At 35.9% G+C, this 19,210-nt stretch overlaps 1 protein-coding gene across 1 annotated transcript in view; it reads right to left on the bottom strand.

Moving 5' to 3' along the window:
* Positions 1 to 19,210, bottom strand: part of CCDC146 (coiled-coil domain containing 146) — a 70,429-nt gene that overhangs the window by 29,205 nt on the left and 22,014 nt on the right. Inside the window, exons 5-6 of the mRNA XM_052680791.1 lie at positions 8,288 to 8,370; positions 3,014 to 3,223 (exon numbers count right to left, since the gene is read on the bottom strand). Coding sequence (XP_052536751.1) covers positions 3,014 to 3,223; positions 8,288 to 8,370 — 293 coding nt within the window. The remainder of the gene's footprint in view (positions 1 to 3,013; positions 3,224 to 8,287; positions 8,371 to 19,210) is intronic.

Below are 19,210 nucleotides of genomic sequence, written 5' to 3'. Positions count from 1 at the left end.
GAAGCGGAACAGAGAGAAAATATTTAAGTGACAAAAAACCCCAAGAGTGCTATGCTATATCACTATCATTCTTCAAGAGAAAAAGAAGGGACTACAGAAACAAGGAAATGGAAGGTCTGCAGAGTCTCACACTTGCTTCCATCTAAGCAGGCAAGATCTTACTTGAGACTCCTAAGATAAAGATAAAGCAATAGATAAGAGACACGAATTCCCTTCAAAGGCTTTTCTTCTTCACGTTCCATTCAAAAAGGTAAATAAGCAATATGTTTGTTTTCAGGCTAAACAGCCATTAGTCATAATTCCCGAAATTTTGTTGTAAGTGCCAAGCACAGCTGGGACTGTTATATTAACACAGTTGGACAGCAAGGGAAACTGTGCTCCAGAGAGACCGATGGCCAAGAGAGATCGGACTGCGAGAGGAGATTCTATCCTTCTGAAAAATGAAGGGAACCAAGCAGACACCTAACACCTTAAAATGACTCTAAGACACCTTACAGTATCTTTGGTGAGGTTTGCCCCCAGGCTGTGAGACTGCTCGTGCAGACCTACATGTCAGAAGGTATAATTTATTATGTGGAGAAAACCATCAGGCACAGAGTTCTTCATTTTACATCAATGCTTTTCTTAGAGAACCTGCTACTCATTACCCTATTCTGCAACCTCAGTTCCACTTATTTTACTCAAACCAATGCATTCCTTCTTTACAAACATATTAACATCTGCTGTCTGTTTTTCTCCATAGCTTGTTTCTTGTTTCCACATCTACATTCATTTATTCATTCCTCACATTGATATGCTACTCTGCCAGTCCTATTCATTCTACCCTTCTTCAGCAAAAAAAAAATCCCTCTCATCTCTGGCAAGTTAGTGTATTCTCTCCCAGAGCGCAAATCCACAGGTAACTGAGGCATGTTCAGTTCACACCAACCCCACAACAGGCACGAGACCTGGTGCTGCCATGAGGCACAACACTGAATAAGGAATGTTTTAAAAACCTGTGGCTCTTCACTTTAGAATGTAGATAAATGAGATCCATCAAACAGAGATCCATCAACAGAGATCCATCAAACCATCCTGCAGCAGTGAAGACAAATAGGGGTCCAGATGTCTGGCCTCATCCAGTACAACTACCAGCATGAAATGAAGCTGCTAGGAGTCAAAACAGATGATTTAGGCTTGAAATAGATAAGTGGAAGTGCTTGTGGAGTTAATCTGCAGAACTCATTGCCCAGAGTGTTGCAATGCCAGAAGTTTATATTGGCTTAAGAGGAGACAGGAAAAGTTGAAGGAAGAGGGATCAGCTGAGGATTCTTAAATAAAGAGGAATGCATTTGGCTTGTGAAATCTCTGTCTCACAAATGGATGACTGCTGTGCTTTTGGTCGCTCTTAGGTACTGCGCCATATGGACTTTGGATCAGACCGTACAACTGGGTTTGATCTCATGCAAAGCAAGAGGCCATAGAGAGGAATCATAGAATCACAGAATCATAGAATGGCCTGGGTTGAAAAGGGCCACAATGCTCATCTAGTTTCAATCCCCTGCTGTGTGCAGGGTCACCAACCACCGGTCCAGGCTGCCCAGAGCCACATCCAGCCTGGCCTTGAATGCCTCCAGGGATGGGGCATCCACAGCCTCCTTGAGCAACCTGTTCCAGTGCATCACCAAGCTTCTTATAAAAGTGAAATAACATTTTTCCCACTATTGCTGACCCAAACCATATATATTTTTAACTGACGCTATAAGATTTTAAATTCAAATTTAAGGATCAATGAAGAAAATGTTCAAGGGTAACTGAATATCTAAGTTGTGTTTCTGCAGGACATAGAAATCTCCCTTTAACTAAAGATAAAAAGTAGAGTATGAGTAGATATCCCTTAATCATACAAAACCCACCATTTCTTTGGAAATGTAATACAAATGGGTGAGAAATGTTTGTAATGAGTGAGGAGAAATGGGTCAAAAAGCATGACATTTTGAACAGTGTGTTTCTGGATTGCTTGTAAATTTCAATACATTCTGTATTTAATAATTTGTCAGGAAATCTCATGATGCTTAGTTATCTCATAGCAAATAATTTTTTCCAGATGATTTCTCTATTTCTCCCACTCCCAGTTAACTTCCTTCTCAAGTTTCCCTCTTAGAGAAAACATTTGGCTCTTCAAAAAATATCAAGGAAGAACTGCCAGAAAAATCTACTCCATGCAGCTCATACACTGCTTCTGATTTCCTTGTAGAAGATTAGTTTTAACTGCTGACTTGCTGACATTACTTATCTAGCCTTATGTGCCAACTGAAGTATTGCTGGTTTGAAGATAGGTAAAAATGGTGAACACTCCACAAAGTGAAAATATGAGCTCATCTCCATAGGAACGTATTTTTAAAAGTACAATAGCGTTGTTTGTAATTTTACTGTAGAAGCACCAACTACAATACACTGATGTGTAAATGATTCAGTACAATACTGTGTAATAATTTTTTATAAAATTTTCAATATTCACATCTTTCACAGCAAATTTCTCATTTCTCAGATGTGAGAGTATAGAAATGATTTTCCTATTTTAAATAACTGAGTAGAAACTCCTGAATAAAATGTGTTTTTGATGTTAAAATAGCGTTGAGTCTATTTATGACATTGTTTCCATAAAATCCCAGTCACCAGAGCTCTGAGATACTTTAGCCATTAGCAATGAAGGTGTCCTTAGTACTGAAGTTATCCTAGGCTAGAACTGGTGCTGAAAGTTTTGCCTCTCCAAACATTAATGGTACAATATGCTAAAACTAAAGTTGTATTTCAGAGGATACCTTCTAAAATAAAAATTATCTACAAACCACACACGGGAATAATTTTATTAATCTCTGAAATGTCCTTATTAGGCAAGTTTGTTGCAATTTGCTTAAAAATAGCTGTCAAGAAATAGATCCACGTATAGTGGAGACTGAATTACGTTCTGTTATTATCTTTTTAGATAAACTATGATAAAACAAGCAGAGATTTGATTGTTATCACCTACCATTTTATCCTGAACTGAATTTCATGCTCTCTTTCTTTAATAACGTTGTACTCATTTTGGCAATTAAGAAGCTGTTGCCTTAATCGGCAGACTTCACTGGAAGATTCTTCAGGGAACTGTTCTGCTTTTTCCAGTTCATGCTGCTGTTGTTCCAGGTCTACACTAAGACGTTTGGCTTCCTGCAACAGCTGGATCTCAGATTCCTGTAAGCTATATTAAGTAGAAAAACTTAGATCTAAGCACAAGCATTATACTTACATTTCTTTACATTTCTGTAGTATATAAAGCAATTTTTTGGAGATGGGACTGGATTAAGTCATGTGCAATCTGGTTGGATCTCATGGCTGACCCTGATCAAACAGGAGGTTGGACCAGAGACCTCCTGAGGTCAGTTCAAACCTGTGTTGTCTCCTGAGAACAGTGAGACTTGTTGAAAGGGGATTTTCTGCATCTAATCTCATTTAATTTTAACCAGATGAAAGATGGTCACTTAGTCCAAGTTATTCAGAGTTATTCATCTAGCACCTCCTAGAATCAGTGAAGAGACAGCAATTCTTTTTAACCCAAGGGGTGTTTGGTATCAGGTAGTGGTTCAACTCACGGATTACATGGAAAGCATTCTGAATAACTGAAATACTCTGGAGGGATAAGCAACATTTTACTGCTTAGCTTCAGTAACTACACAGCGTGCAGAAAAGGACGGAAGTGAAAATCTGGAACCTTTGCTTCCTGGCATGAGAAAAATGCACTTTTTCTCCCACGTGACCAGCAGTGACAACAGACAAGTATGAAGATGAAAACCAGAATTAAGGTTAAATCCTAAACAATTAAATTCAGTAGTAAAAGTCCCATTCACAGAGAGTAAATGCACCCCTTTCAGCACAAGTTACTGACTCAAGAACACAGGAAAGGGATTTGATCAACAATACAAAATGTTTTATCACATCAGTGTGCTGACCAGTATCAGGGCAGTATTCATCAGTACAGGGCCCAGCCTGGGCTGTGCAACACCTCAATGCTCTTAGCTAACTCCTGGACATGTACCCAGTGCTGAGCCATGTGTTGCTGTTGCTGGAGTGTTACCAGCAGTTGAAGCAGCTCACCTGATGATCTGAGGCTGCAACTACATTTGTGGACTTCTCTGGAAACGTATTAGTGGAACTGAGGGATCATCTGAAATCACCTGTGCCACCAAAGTTTGGCTTCACGAAAACAACAAATTTTAATATTCTGTCAGTGCTAACAGACTGGTGCTCACAATATGCTTATGAGCCTGCATGGCGATAGCCAAATAATGGATCTTAAAAGCTGCTATTAAAATACACTGGTAATTATGGAAAATTCTTGTTGAACTGCAGTGTGAAAATTATTATACATTGTTTGATAGACCAACTTAGTCTTCTTGCTATTGCTATCATTGTACATGCCTTCTCAATATTATTGAATTGTAAGCTGTACACAATGGCATGCTACAGTTAGTCAGAAGTAATGAGGAAGAATAAAGAACTCAATCACTTGCCCTTTATTAATTAAAAAATGTAATTTATTATTTTTAAAAAATTATTGTCTCCTGTACTGAGAATCTCTACACCAAATTCTAGCTCAAAGATGACAATTGTGAGTACATTGCAAGCTAAGTAACAACAAAATTACATCACAACAAAGAACAGAACTAGGATGGTAACTGTAAAACATAAAATACACAGCCGACTACATGGTACGAACATGCTGAAATAACAAAGAAAGAGTTTTGTTTTGTGTAACATTTCTAGTTAAATAACCACTTCCTTTTTTAGAACAGAAAATAAGAAAACCACAGAGAAACAGTATATAAGAGTGTGTCTTTATCATGAACTTCATGCTTTGACGTATTTATATAATAATATTTCAAGGAGAAAATTGTTTGAGGTATCTACGCAAGATCCTAAATAATGCTTAAATCTTACTTAAATAAGTCAAAATAATGAAACTGATCTGGGGAGAAAATATAATTGGATGCAATAATACACATTCATTTATAGAATAATTCCTCCATTAAACATAAATTAAACATAAATTTTATATAAATAATTTTATATAAAATTACATTAAAAGTTCTTCCATAAAAACAAAACTTTTATTATTTATTTTTTTTCAAGGTAATAAAAAGGAAAAAGCAATTAAAAAAAAAAATAAAGTAAAAAACAGAATCTATACCAGATCTTGTTCCTCATAGCTACCAACAGTATTTTTTCACGTGAAGGTTTAAATTCCAATGAAGAAATGATTGGAAATCTACACAGTGTAAATGTTTAGATCCTCATGTGTGCAAAAATATGTTTGCCCAGTGTGTGAGGTAGCAGCTTTTGGATTAGTGAAGGGACTAACAATTTCATATAGAGTTAAGAAGATAGGATTCCAAATTCATCAATGAACTATTATTACTTTCTTACAGCTTGTTGTGTGAGAATATTTGTATTTGGCTCCTCACTGGGCTTTGGGCAGTCTGATCTAGGGAGAGATGTGCTGGCCCATGGCAGGAGAGCTGGACTAGATGATCTCTAAAGGTCCCTTCCTACCCAAAGCATTCTATGATTCTGTCATTTTGTGCAACTCACAATTGAGCCACACGTCTGTTTGGCCAAAGAGGTTTTCTAAGATGAAATATGAGGTAAGGTACTTAAGCTTCAGATGCAGCCTCACTGCAAAACAGATGGGTGAGACAACAGCAGAAAGGGAAGGCAGCCTGTTCACAGAACTTCAGTAGTGCAGCAGACTTTCAGCAACATGTAACAGCCTGACTCAGTGTGTCAAGGATCTTGACTGCCGGGTGACATCTCTCAATTTTTCAGAATACCAAATTAAGTAAAACTGAAACCGAGAAATAATGAAGTATTTACCACTAAGAAAAGGACCACAGTATGCACTAACCAGTGTGTACTCCATCAGCAGCCTTAAAACAATCTGCGCGCTTACTAATTTCACTCATCACATTAGACAGACCTGCATTATATACCAAGAGGTCACTTGCAATAGTTTGACAGAACTGTCACAGGGATCTACACTCTTCATGGTGCATAAATCCCATGTTGTTACCTCTGAGATAGATGTATGCAAAATTTTATTCATAAAGTCATAGAACCACAGAATATCCTGAGTTGGAAGGGACCCTCAAGGATTGTTGAGTACAACTCCTGGGTCCCACACAGAATCATCCAAAATTCAAACTCATTGTCTGAGAGCACTGTCCAAATTCTTCTTGAACACCAACAGCTTGGAGCCATGGCCACTGCCCTGGGGTGCCTTTTCCAAGCCCATCTCCCTATGGCGAAGAACTTCTTCTTAAGTTTCTTAGTTACCATTTCCTGGTAATTAATGATAGGAGGCACAGTAATGGTACGAAGCAGGAGATGGTCAGATTGGACATTAGGAAAACTTTCTTTACTGTGAGACTGGACAAGCAATAGAACAGGCTTCTTAGAGAGGTGGATGGTGTCTCACGCCTCTCAGTGTTCAGGAGGCATCTGGATAATATCCTCTTTAACTTTTGGTTGGCCCCTAAGACAATTGGGCTAAATGATCTCTGAAGGTCCCTTCCAACTGAATTATTCTCGTCTAGTCTAGTCTAGTCTAGCCCAGTCTAATACTCAATCTGAACTTCCCTTAGGTTATACCAATGACTAAAAGAAAGAACTACACTCAGTTTGAAGACTTTCTCACCCAGCATCACTTTCTTCTGCACAGCATTTAACAGTGCTGATAAACAAAAGACATTCTGCCTTGGGGACCAGTTAAGTGATGAAATTCAACTGTGATAGGTGTAAAAATGAGTTATTGATCCACAGAGTTTTACTGAAGAACTAAAAATTAAAAATTTGTACTGATTCTTCTTAATAATTGTAAGAAAAGGACAAATGCCTCACAGATGATCCCAAAAGGTCTTGCTCAGTACAGACTGAAAAGAGGGTGACACGAGTCATAAGCACACTAGAAATTTTATTATTTTTCTGCCTTCAGAAGTCTGATTTTTTGGAAGGGTGGGCAGGGTTTCACCTCAGTTGACTGAGACCAACAGTATAAACATGTATTCACCCTATCATCTGGACTCTGATTATAATCAATGGACAAAAATAGATGCCTGGAGATGTCTGTCAAAGAAGAAAGTGTATGGTTCCTGATATTGAGTACTAATGGCCTCTAGGTATGTAATTCAGCTGTGTGTATCTACAGAAATTGGGGCAAATGAATCTCGCCTTTACTGTTTGGAAAGTCCTCAAATATAGCAGAGATTGTGATGAACTTTTTATTATTGATTTCCCTTGCTTTCTTCCAGAAGTAGGAGGAATTAATCTGTGGAAATTAGTATTAGTGCATTCATGTGTAAGTGTTCTGCTTTAACACATGGCTAATCCAAGTAAAGAGTGCTTTGTGACTCCCTCCAATTGACTTTCTTGCAGAAATACAGCAATTGCATACTTCTGTGAAAACAATGAAGAGAATGAAGGCTATAGTCTATCATCCAAAACACTTCTGGTGCATGGCTTAAAGCAGTTTTATGTATAAAAGAGTTTGGTCTTGTTTTCCCTCAGGCAATATTTCACTTATACTACCTATAGAAAAAAAGTTGCCATTATAAAAAAATATGTTTTATATTAAAAAAAAATGCTATGAAAATATACAAAATAAAGTAAGTATAGACATGATTGCATTTTTTCCAGCCAAAGACAGGTTTCAAATTAACACTGGCTAAATGTAGATCATGTTTAGTAGCTACTGGATTTCTCCTTCATCTCAGTGAACACTGGTGTGCTAGAAACATTTTCAATCAATTAACCCAAAATCCACATCATATGTTTAGCTCTGAGCATCAGCCTTGGAGCCTCTACGGCATTGAACTGGTTTAGAAGTGCTGCTTTAAATGTTGTTTCTCCAAAATATTTGATGTGCACTGCTCTGAATAAAGTCAAATGATTTTTTACACAGCCAAAGCCTTATTCTAGCTTCCCATTTTATTAGGATGAAACTAAGACTTTTAACTTTAGGATCCTGTGTTTTCAGGATCAAATATATTAGTCACAAAGACTTGCAAATATTGGAGTCCTGCCACTCTATTCAGCCCAGTAACACAATACTATCTACTCTTCTTTTCCTTCTACTCAAAGAAGAGCTGAAGCCTGGCACCAAACTACAACCACAATCCCTTGTCTCAACAGAGCAGGGCAGACTCACAGCTACCACACCTAACTTCAGACTTTGAAGCTTCAGGATATACTTAGAAAACTGTAAATATTGTACCTTCTCACAGTTTCATGCAGCAGGTTGTACTTTGCCTTCAGCTCAGCTACTCTGGAGCCAGTAAGTTTTCCAGCAGAAAATAGCTAGGGAAGAGAAACAGACAGTTACAAAATCTGCTAAGCACTAATATTTTCATTATGCTGTAATTTTTATAACCATAATTAACTCCCTTAATTTAAAGAGGTTTTGGTCATGAAAAAAAAGCAGTTTGGCTCAAGCTAGACTACACCAGGCCACAGAACGTGCTGCCTTATGTATCCATGCAGACCTTCAGCAAACTCCAAGAGCAAACTGCTCCAGTAACCCAAAGCTACAAAAGCCATGTATCTGAGCTGCAGCTTAGATATCTTGTGAAGATTCTTCAGGTGTCTTCAGGACAGTAATTTGGCCTAGAGAACCAATGCTTAATGTAAATAGAATAGAATATGCAAATAGAAATAGAATATGGAACCAATTTTGCCAATGGAAGAAACAGCAGCAATACAATGGCACATGATCTGGCTCTATTGAAGTTGTATTGAGTTCATGAGGCCACAGTCAGCCTTTTGGGGCAGCAAGTCAAATATGCAATTTCCCAGAAATCTGCCAAAATTTTGCTTGTGCAGATCTCCTGAAACAAGAAACAAATCTTAGTTGTCTTCCGATGCAGCACCAAGAGAAGAAACCCAGAAGTACTTATGTCCTCTAGTCCTTTAGGCCCACAGAGAAATGCCTTTTCCCAACGTGAGCTTTTAAGAGGACCATTTAAGAGATTCATATGTGGCCTTTTCTATAGATGCCTTTTTCTTGAAGGCATCTCTCAGGAGAAATTGTCCAGAATTAGTCCTACAGATAGGAAGCAGACATCATGTAAACGTACCGGGGGAGGCATATATTGTATTGATAGATGTTTTACTTATTTATTTATTTAAGATTTGCTGCCAAATATTTCAGGATAACAAGGACAATCTTTATTTTATGTAGCTATGAGAAAAGGAAAGAAGATCTAATCTGGTTTTTATTTCTTTGTGTGAGATGAAAGATAAGCAACTCTCAGATATTTATTTTGGCATCTTTTTCAAGCTAAAGATGCTGTTTACTTGAGTTCATAGTACTGATTAACTCTTCTGTGAGAAAGAAAGTGTTTCCCCAACTCTACTCCCATTAGCCTCCTGTGAAAGTATTGTTGTTCTAATTAGGTATTACCTCATTATTGTCATTTTCTCGTGTACATCTCATCCATACCTCTGAGTTCTATTTTTTCTTCCCGCTTAGCTTCTCACTGTGGACATAGGTCATGGACATCTCAGAAATAAACTTACTTGTCCTTGAGTCTGTGTTTTCTCCTTTATATGTGTTAGTTTTCTACATGTCTTACACTTAATTTCACAGTTCAGTTCAGAGGTAAAAGGTCTGTTCCAAAAAGTTCCCACACTCTGTGGAGACACCTGATCTTGAAATCTCAATAAGGCAGGCTGTATGAATAGCATAACCACCATTTCAAAATGGGGCAATGCTTGTGGAAACTGTCATCTCCATACAGATCTCATTACCATCACGTTACCTGGGATCCAAAGATTTATTACTGAAGCCCAGCAAATTGTTTTCTCCAAAATTCTTTGGAAGGAAGAAGGGAAAGAAAGGAAGGAAAGAGAGTACAGCTTGAGGAGAAAAATATTTGTAGAAGAAGGGAAGAAAAGTGAGAGTTAATTGCAAAAAAAATGTATCTGGTGATAAGACATATAGACATATATATATGTCTATATGATATATATAGATATAGTATTTACTGTTGAGGCACAGGAGTAGCACAAAGCCAAATTACCTTCATGTGACCTGCTGTCAACTAACTTTTCACCAGGTTACCAAACTATTCACTCCTATCAAACTGTTTTTTCTTTCTCAGGAAAGTATTTTCCCTGCTAAATCTCATTAGCACGTGATCTCAAATTGCTCTTTATTCCAATAGCATTCAGTCATGTGCACTGCTATTGCTAAAAACTTGATTTACCAATGTCAAAACCCAATTCATGGGTTTAACTTATGTTGAAAATGATCTTGGATTCACAAAAAGTTCAAATTTTAAGTACAGTAGCTATTCTGTTGTTTTTCTCCAGAGTTTCGTAGAATATTTTGTTGTTATTCCATGGTACAGAAACAAAGAAATTTTTCCTTCATGGCTTATAACTGCAGACCTTGCATATCTTCTTCTGTGGTGACATGCTTCTGCCCCTAACATTCCATTCCAGGTCATCTCATCGCATATCTTTCCCGTATATTTTTGTTTACAAGGGCAAAAATTTTATGGTGGAGAACAATATAATCTAAGTTTATTTTTAGCCAAAAAAAAAAAAACCACCAACAAAACACATGGAAAATCTGAGGGCAATGATCCAGAACAAATCTGTATTCATGAGAAGAAATTTTACTTTTACAAATTGACATAAATGGGGATACTTGAAAGAGTGAGCATTATTTGCATAGCTAATGGTTGAAACACTGATTCCTACTATACAATCTTCAAATCAAAACATAAATAAAAAAAAAAATCTACATCTTGCTTTTTTTGCTTACTTTCATTTTAAAAGAAGCTGTTGGAATTGAAATTTAAGTCATGTCGATAATTTTCTGTGTTTGGGCTTAAAATGGATTTTGTCCCAAACGTTGTATAAGATGAAACGAGCATTCTTTTTCTATTTAACCTTTTAACAAAAAAATCTGAATTGTTTATATTATATATAAAGAATTATACATAATTCTTTATATCTATATTCTTTATATTGGCGAAACCAATATAAATATCAACAGTAGAAAAAAATAAATTAAACAAATTTAGCTGAAACATAAAGCTTTGAACTGATTAGTCAGCATACAGCCTTAAGAAGTACACTGTAGACAAAGTCCAAAAGAACTGTAATAAAACTGAAAGATTTCCCTGCCTCACAAACTCCATTTATTTGTACTAGGAATGGTTACCTATCTCTGCATAAAGACAAAGAAAATTTTCCACCATTTTATTTTTATAGATTGCACAAATACGCCTGTGGAAGGAAAAGAAAAAGAAGCCTATATTGATACACATACATTGGTACCAAGGACCTTTTTGCAATTTATTGCAAGAAAGAACAATTTGAAAAAGGCTCAGCAATTCTTAACTGAATAACATTTATTTTGTGAAGGAAAATCTTGTACCACGTAACTGTATTTTATAGAGTTTAGAACACTGCCATGAGTCCTGACATGCTTTAATCCGATGGTTAATTTTATATAAATAGTCCTCCTTTCCTTGGCTCACAGACTTATTCTGTTCTGAAATAAGAGACATGGGTGATATTTCTAAAGGACCTGTAAGGCCGTATGGTGTATAACAGTAATTCTTCCTAAGTCAGAACAGTTAAAATCTCAAGCAGGAATATTAAGCTCATATATTGAATTCCTGCATGCCAGCTGCCCTCTAAACTACAGGTTTCACATTTGGATCTCAGAGAAGTATATAAAAAGTCTTTTTTATAACCAGATGCCATAATATAAAACATTTCTACAGCTTTATTACTCAGCTTCAGCATTAGATTTCTTTCTTTTATGTCTTTTTTTAAACACTGAAAGCTAAATTGGAACTAGAATTCATAAATATTTCTTTTTACTTCTATTTTTGAACGTGGACAATGGATGACTCATATTTTCCATTGAGAGTCTGCCTGATTTGAATTAGGGTCACCTTCGTCTTTTTATCATACAAGGCATGTTTTACCACAGGATAAGTAACAACTTAACTCTTAAGCATAAAAATGTTGTTTTCTATAGCAAACTGATGTTGACTGTGGGGATAGATGGAGTATAGACATTATTCTTTCCTAGCCAGGATTCTACATCATGGTAAAAGTTTCAGACAGTTAACATACATTAAATACACAGGTATGTGCAAATCTTAAGTGCATATACACTTTCATTAATTTGCCTCTGCACACAGATGAGAAGGCCCTATTCCATTTCATTTGATCAGTAGCAACTGTTACACGTAATCTGACACATTGCTGAGGCAGGGTAAATAGAGAGCAGCTCAGCTGCATAATTAAAATCTGCATCTGATATCGACCTGAATATATAAGTTTTGTAAAAATTATATAAAGTTATACTATATCTATCAGCAATGAAATAAAAGTATACTTTTTCCATAATATCTATTATAAAAAGCATATACAATCATTAACTTGACCATGTCTTAAGACACAGCATAATACAAACTAATTTTTAAAAAATTATTTGAAATGGATTAAACAAATATTCACATTGCTGATGCTTTTCTGCTCATTCAGGCCAAATTTGATTTTGCAGGCAAAGTTTTTACATAAAATGATTAACGAAGCTTATTAAGACTTACTATTAAATTAAAAATATACGTATAGATGGACTTTGAACAAAGACATTACAGTTCTCATATATCATTTTGGAAGCAAAATAAAGTTAATCACTTGTTTAAATAAATTATAGTTCACCTTACAATGAACCTGGTCTAGTAGCAGCCCAAGCCATTGTATGACTCCATAAACAACAGATGCAACAAAAACAGCAGTGTACTTCTGCAGTGTAACTGTAGGTGAGTTTCCAGGTTCCAACCTTAGGGAAGTAAGGTTGCAACTTTGTTCAAGGAAAGTCATCATTCAGCAACACACAATTAAAGCAACTGATGATAAAATAGACAATGGTATTTACATTCCTCCACACATACAAACATTTCTAAACAAAGGTTTGTGATAACTTTCTTTGAGTTTATTGGATCCGTATTGGCCACTTTAAGGAAAAAAAGAAAGCAAGAAGATGCATACAAGACAGAAGTGCAGTGTTGAAGAGGTTATAGTCAATGTTCCCATTCCCTAAGATGCAATCACAGCTCATTTTACTGCTTGTAAGATCCCACATTTCTAACTAATACAGTAGTTGTCTTCTGCTGTATTAATAAAGGTCTATATTGAAATTAAGGAAAAGAATGGGTGAGAAGCTGGAGTAGTGAGAAAGAAAAAGAGCTTGTGAATGACAACTGAAGGTGTCTTTTTTCTGCTCTGTGTTAACTACAGTGTTCTGGAAAGAACTGAGATCACTTGATTATGCTGGCCAGAGTGAAGCTGAAGTCTGCAGTCTGGTATACAGCCAGTTCTGTAACTGTTGAGTCTTCCAGTCCCTGTTTGTATCAGTTATTCTAAACCGTGTTTTGCTTTTCTCAGCTTTTCTTTCTCATTATACAATACACCAGAACGTCATACATTTTCAAACACACCCAAATTTGTTAGAAAATCTGGGTAAGCTAAAATAAATTTTCCTTATCTAAATAGAGAATAATTGGAAAAGTGGATGAAGATTTGGCAGCTGCTTATAGGTAGTTGCCCAGAAATTCTTTTTTACTTTTTTCCCCATACTCCCATAAAAGTAATTACATTAAAAAAAAAGGAAAGCATGTATCTGTTTACTGGATTTACTTTTACCCTTCTGTTTTAACTTATTTTTTCTGTTATATTAACTTTATACTATTACATTACCCTTTCTTTTACTTTACTTATTTTTAACTAATTAACATATTACACAGCACTGAGTGGAATCTTCTAATTTTATGTTTTTCGTTTTACTTTACTATCTGAAGCAAAACAGAACAAATTATTTCATTATATCCATGAAATAAATGCACTGCCAGTGCTGCATAATCCTGCCCTATGATAAAGATTGTGGATGCAGATTTTGCTGAAAAGGACAGGAACCTTTTAGGTACAGGAATCCATGAGTGAAACAGAAGAATGCTTATGCTCAAAAAACAAAATCACTTGTGCTTAAGTAGCTGCTCTGAACGCTTGCATAACTCTTTCCTATAACCTTACTAGCAATAAGCTTTCTAACAACAGCTTCTCATCAGAGCTGTCTTGAAAACCTCATGCAGAAAATTCCAGGAAAAAGTGAGCACTATCCAGGAACACACTGGATCTCAGGGAGTCCTTTCATATGCTTTAAACTTGACTTCTGATTCATTAGCCCCTCATATAGCACTACTCTAGTTTTTCTGAGGCAGTAGGTGGGTGCAGATAAGATGTTGATAAGAAACAGAATATGAATGGGAAATAAAAGTGTAGAAAGAAGAGGATTTGCTTGATAAATAAGATGCACTTTAATGTGAGCAAAACTAGAGAAATCCATCTCTAAGTTCATTAAACTCTGTCCACAGTTACTTTTTTTGTTTTGGTAGACTATATTCAATGTTTTTGTGAGCCATCTCAAAGCAACACACCAAGAAACTCACCTGTGATTTTAAAACACATTTTCTTTAACTCTGATATGATGTAAATAAGAACTGTAAGAACTTTGACTTTCCTATTTTTGAATTTGAAGGGTTTTGAACTTCTTTCAGAGCTCTCCATAAATAAATAAAATTAAGCCACGCTTTAAGATTCTGCAATCTGAATACTGAACTAATTCCTCACATGCTTTTGAAGAAAATACATCAAGAACATAATTAAGGTTAAATGTATCAATCACAAAGGCAATGGTGATTAATGCCAATTACTCATAACATAAAGAAAAGGAATTATTTGCAAGCTTCCTAGAAAAGACTCCAATATTCCCTAAAACCTGTGTATTTCAGAGGAATGATAAAGCCAGCATGTGTTTCTAATTAAGCTTGCAGATACTGCAAAATAACTAAAATGTATTCCAAGCTTTAACAAGACAATGCCATTTTCCACCTCTTCATTCCAAACTGAAGGTTGTTTAGTTATAGCAAGGCATTGTGACTACATTTACTGTTATTTTATTGCATAAAATAATCCAGTGCTTTATATTATTTTTTTCTTATTTCAAACATCTGAAATGTCTCTTCAAACAAGTATTCTGTCTTACATTATGAGACAACAGAAAAAATTCCAGGGATTAAGGTATTTTATAGTTTGTGTACACACAGGATTTCAGTACAGTATTAGCCACTTTGCTAGTGGCTCTTTTTGCCAGCCTGCTGTGTGAGGTTTGGCATTTTTTAAGCTGTTTATTTGAAGAGCTCTTCTTAGTTCTTTTAATATTTAAATGTTTAAACATTTAGAGAAGAAAAAGGGCAAATGTTCAACACTGAAAGGAAAGCTCTGTATCTCTGTCAACTCCTTCTATGTCCACACTTTGGACACTTACTACACAGCTGGTATTAACATGGGGAGAAAGCAGAGCTGTCTCCTAACGATTTTTCAGAGACTGTGTCCACACTGCAGGGCAAGAACAGGTACAGAGAGCTGAAACCATGCAGTGACTCTGGGATTTCTATCCACAGTGCTGGTTAACAGTTTCCAGAGAATCAATTTCATCCTTTAGAAGAAGAGAGCTAGGGATATTTGCTGGTGTTTTACTTGTTTGTGTCTGATACCTCCAATTTAATTAGACAAATGCTTGGACCCATGACAACACACTAGGTGACTCAAAGCTTTCTCTTCAGGTTCTGCCCATATTTGGAAGCTGAAATAATGTAAGTATTTTAAGAAAAAAAAATTTTGTATTTCATGAAATGGTTCAAAATTTTGCCCTTTTCTATTTCTCTAAAATTTTAAATGCAACAAATAAGATACAGCTGTTTTCAAATGTGGCGTATCATTATTTCGTAAAGAGAATGCATAAAATCTAAGTTTCTTTCAACTTTGTTTAGAAGAAAGTGACTGAATAGCATTGGTTACTCATAAAACAACCCAGTAACTCAGTTGACAAAAGTCAAACACTATAAAAGATGAACCTGAAGAAAAGATTAACAGCTACATTCTTTACTTTCATATGGGGTCTTTTACAGCAATATACCACTGAAAGGCTCGTAATCTACTACAAGTACTAGATACAGAAAAGCTGTATGCAGACAATGCTGCATAGACCAGATACCACTGAGAGCTGAGGTCATATAAAGGCATAAATTAATAACATTAATATACCCTGCTATGGTAGGTAAAGCAGTACATTTCCTCATGCAGGACTTCTACAATTTTAATATTTTTATTATGCATGGATCTGTCGGACATCCTTCAATGAAAAATAAACTGCCAAAGAGCTTTCTAAAACTAAAACATAACAACTAGGAAAAATGATACCATATATTTGTTCTCAAAGCATAATTCATAACAGTAACTTATATCCCAGTTCATGGGAGAAAGCATTCTCTGCATGGAAAATATCAGAATTACCTTCTATCAGTATGCTACAGTGGATGAGAAAACGTTGCATCTGATAGTCAATTGTGTCTTGCTTGGCTCACTAAAAGGGTGGATGCCATGCTGCTTAGATAGGCATTCTAGGAGAAAAGGCAGCTTGCTTGCCTGCTTGGCCATGAATTTTGAAAGAAGCATACCTAGTATCTGGTAGTCTTACACTAACACTCGCTGGTTTTATTGGAGCAGGGCTTTGTAGGAATCAAAACTGAATTTCCCTGAAAGGATGTTTCAGGGAGAGGAATTAGATAAAATAAAATCACATCTGCAGATGTTGCATAATGCACAGAATGAAGACACAGGAACATAGTTTCATAGGGATTTTTCTTTCTTTATAAGGTCCTTGCCTCAACAGAAGGAGTGATGTTCTCTGACCACATGAATTTGGTAATGTGTGATATATTTACATTTTTAATATATAAATATCTACTATGTTTATGTCACTGTCACCTTTTTGCTTGTTAACAGAATTTATACAAAAAATGAAAACCAATTAAAAATGGTAAGTAATACATGTGGCTACTTGTTCTAGCTAACTTGCATCTGAATAAACATATTAGAAATTAAAATAAAAACTCATAGGACTGTTTGCATTTTTCTGCTCTGATTTGTTCTCCCAGATACATGAAGAAGTTGAATAGCCAGTAACAAAATTTACTGGTTATGTAGTCTTTTTCATTTACAACATGTAGTCTGCTTTCATAGGGAATGACTGCTGAATTGAAAGAGAAAACAATCTAAAAGAATCCTAAATCAGAATTTGTTTCTAGCATGGAGTTCTGGCATGCATTCCACATTGTGGGAAAAACTGAACATGAATCTAACTACTTTTCAGCCTCTTCATCAATATCCTGCTAATGAAGAACCACTGAAATCTAAAAAAAATTTAAAAAATATTTTAAAAATAACCGCAGAAGTTGAATCTTAACACCTCTCACCTCTGCCACAAAAATGGTTTATGTCAGTGAGCTCAAATGTGCTTCAGGTTTGTTCATACCTACTACTCACACTGCTTAAACAAACCAGGGCGTTTTGCGGCTCTGCTGCAGGAGATGGTAGCTCCCAGAATAATGCCAGAAATCACATGGCAAGCTGCAGTGTTTTAAATTGCCTTAGTCAGCAGCTCAATGAATATCTGCATGCAGTCTTGACTTTCTTATTTTCTGTTTGACCTATATTCCACGATCTGCCAGCAAATGCAACACAACTTGCTCCAAAAAATCATGGGAAATGGTTATTCTATTTTGGTAAATATTGAATAAACAGCCCTAAGGAAGACAAGTTTGTCAAACCAAAATATATGACTGCTTTAACCTCACAACCATTGGGTAGCTCTGGGAATGGAATTAAAATCTTCTGTAGAATTTAAAAATATCGTGATCTCTTGATTATTTTCCTTATCTTCAGGAAGATGTCACTAAGATTAAGAACTCTTTTCAATACACAGAAAGATAAATAAGTTCTTGAAAGAAAGACTAAAAGGAATTAAAAGCTACAAGAAAGACCTTTAACTAGACAAAAAAGCCTTGATAGAAAATTCTCACTTGTGATCATCAGCTTTTTCTGTTGGATCTTATACAGCTGGAAAAAATGTCTTAAAGATTCTTGTTTGGATTTTGTGATTGCTTAACTACTTGAAGCTGTAGTTATTATACAGAACACTCCAGGGATCTAGGAAAGCCCCATCTGAGAAGAACATTGTTCATAAATAAACTCTGCAGTTCTGTTTTGATCTGGTCTTTATTTCTCTCATTAATTACTTCTGCCATTAGTTAAGCTATTTCAGCACTTTGCAGTGTAAGATTGCTAAGTAACACTTCTAGGGGCAAAGACTTAGAAAATCTGAGTTTTTAAAGATTGTTTCTTTTATTCCAAGGACAATAAGAGGCATGGAGCACCAAAAAAAAGCCTTCATATAATACTCTAAGTTCTTAAAAGAAGAATCAAGGCCAGTTGGATTGTTGGAAATGGACATTCCCTCATACAATGGGAAGAAAGTTTGGTCCTCAGTAACAAGAACTTTACAGATAGGAGAAGCATACAATTACCTGATGGAAAGGAGTCTTTCACACTCCAAACAGACTGCTGGTAGTACAGCAGCAGAACACCAAATTAACAGTAATATGAGGGTGATAGCAAAGCATCTCAGGATTACAAAAATCTCATCCAAAGAAGGAAGTAAATATCCCAAAATAAAGGCATGTAAGGGAGAAAGGAATTAATGTCTTAACACAAAAATGTTTGAAGGGTTTGATACCATTATGTTACTATCTGATCTTTCTTTCCTTTGACATCCAGCATTCCTAGAAATTTCTCCCTTCCTGAAATCATTCAGCCCTGATGACACATTCAGTGCAGCATAATTGACCTATAATAGTCTTTAATATTTATATAAGCCTTTCAAGGCAATTCATAAGATGTGGTCTACAACCATAATTATTATTAATTTTACAGACAGATGCATTTGTCCAATCTTAGGTCACACAACAGGTTGTGGAGCTCACTGCAAACTGAATGCACAACCATGTGCAAAGGGAATATGGCATGCCACATAACAAGGATTTAGGAACTCTTTTGTATTTCTAATGCTCCTCAAAAAAGACTGGTATAGCTTTCTTTGTTTGGCAATAGCAGCCATGCAGGAGAGTAAGGCTCTATGAATACCTGATTTTAGTCTGACAGAGAAACATCACAGAATCACAGAATCACAGAATTGTAGGGGTTGGAAGGG

The sequence above is a fragment of the Tympanuchus pallidicinctus genome, unplaced genomic scaffold (genome assembly GCF_026119805.1).
Source record: "Tympanuchus pallidicinctus isolate F22 unplaced genomic scaffold, pur_lepc_1.0 scaffold19, whole genome shotgun sequence".
Taxonomy (NCBI): domain Eukaryota; kingdom Metazoa; phylum Chordata; class Aves; order Galliformes; family Phasianidae; genus Tympanuchus; species Tympanuchus pallidicinctus.
Note: the sequence above shows the minus strand (reverse complement) of the source record. Positions and strands in the feature narration are given on the sequence as shown.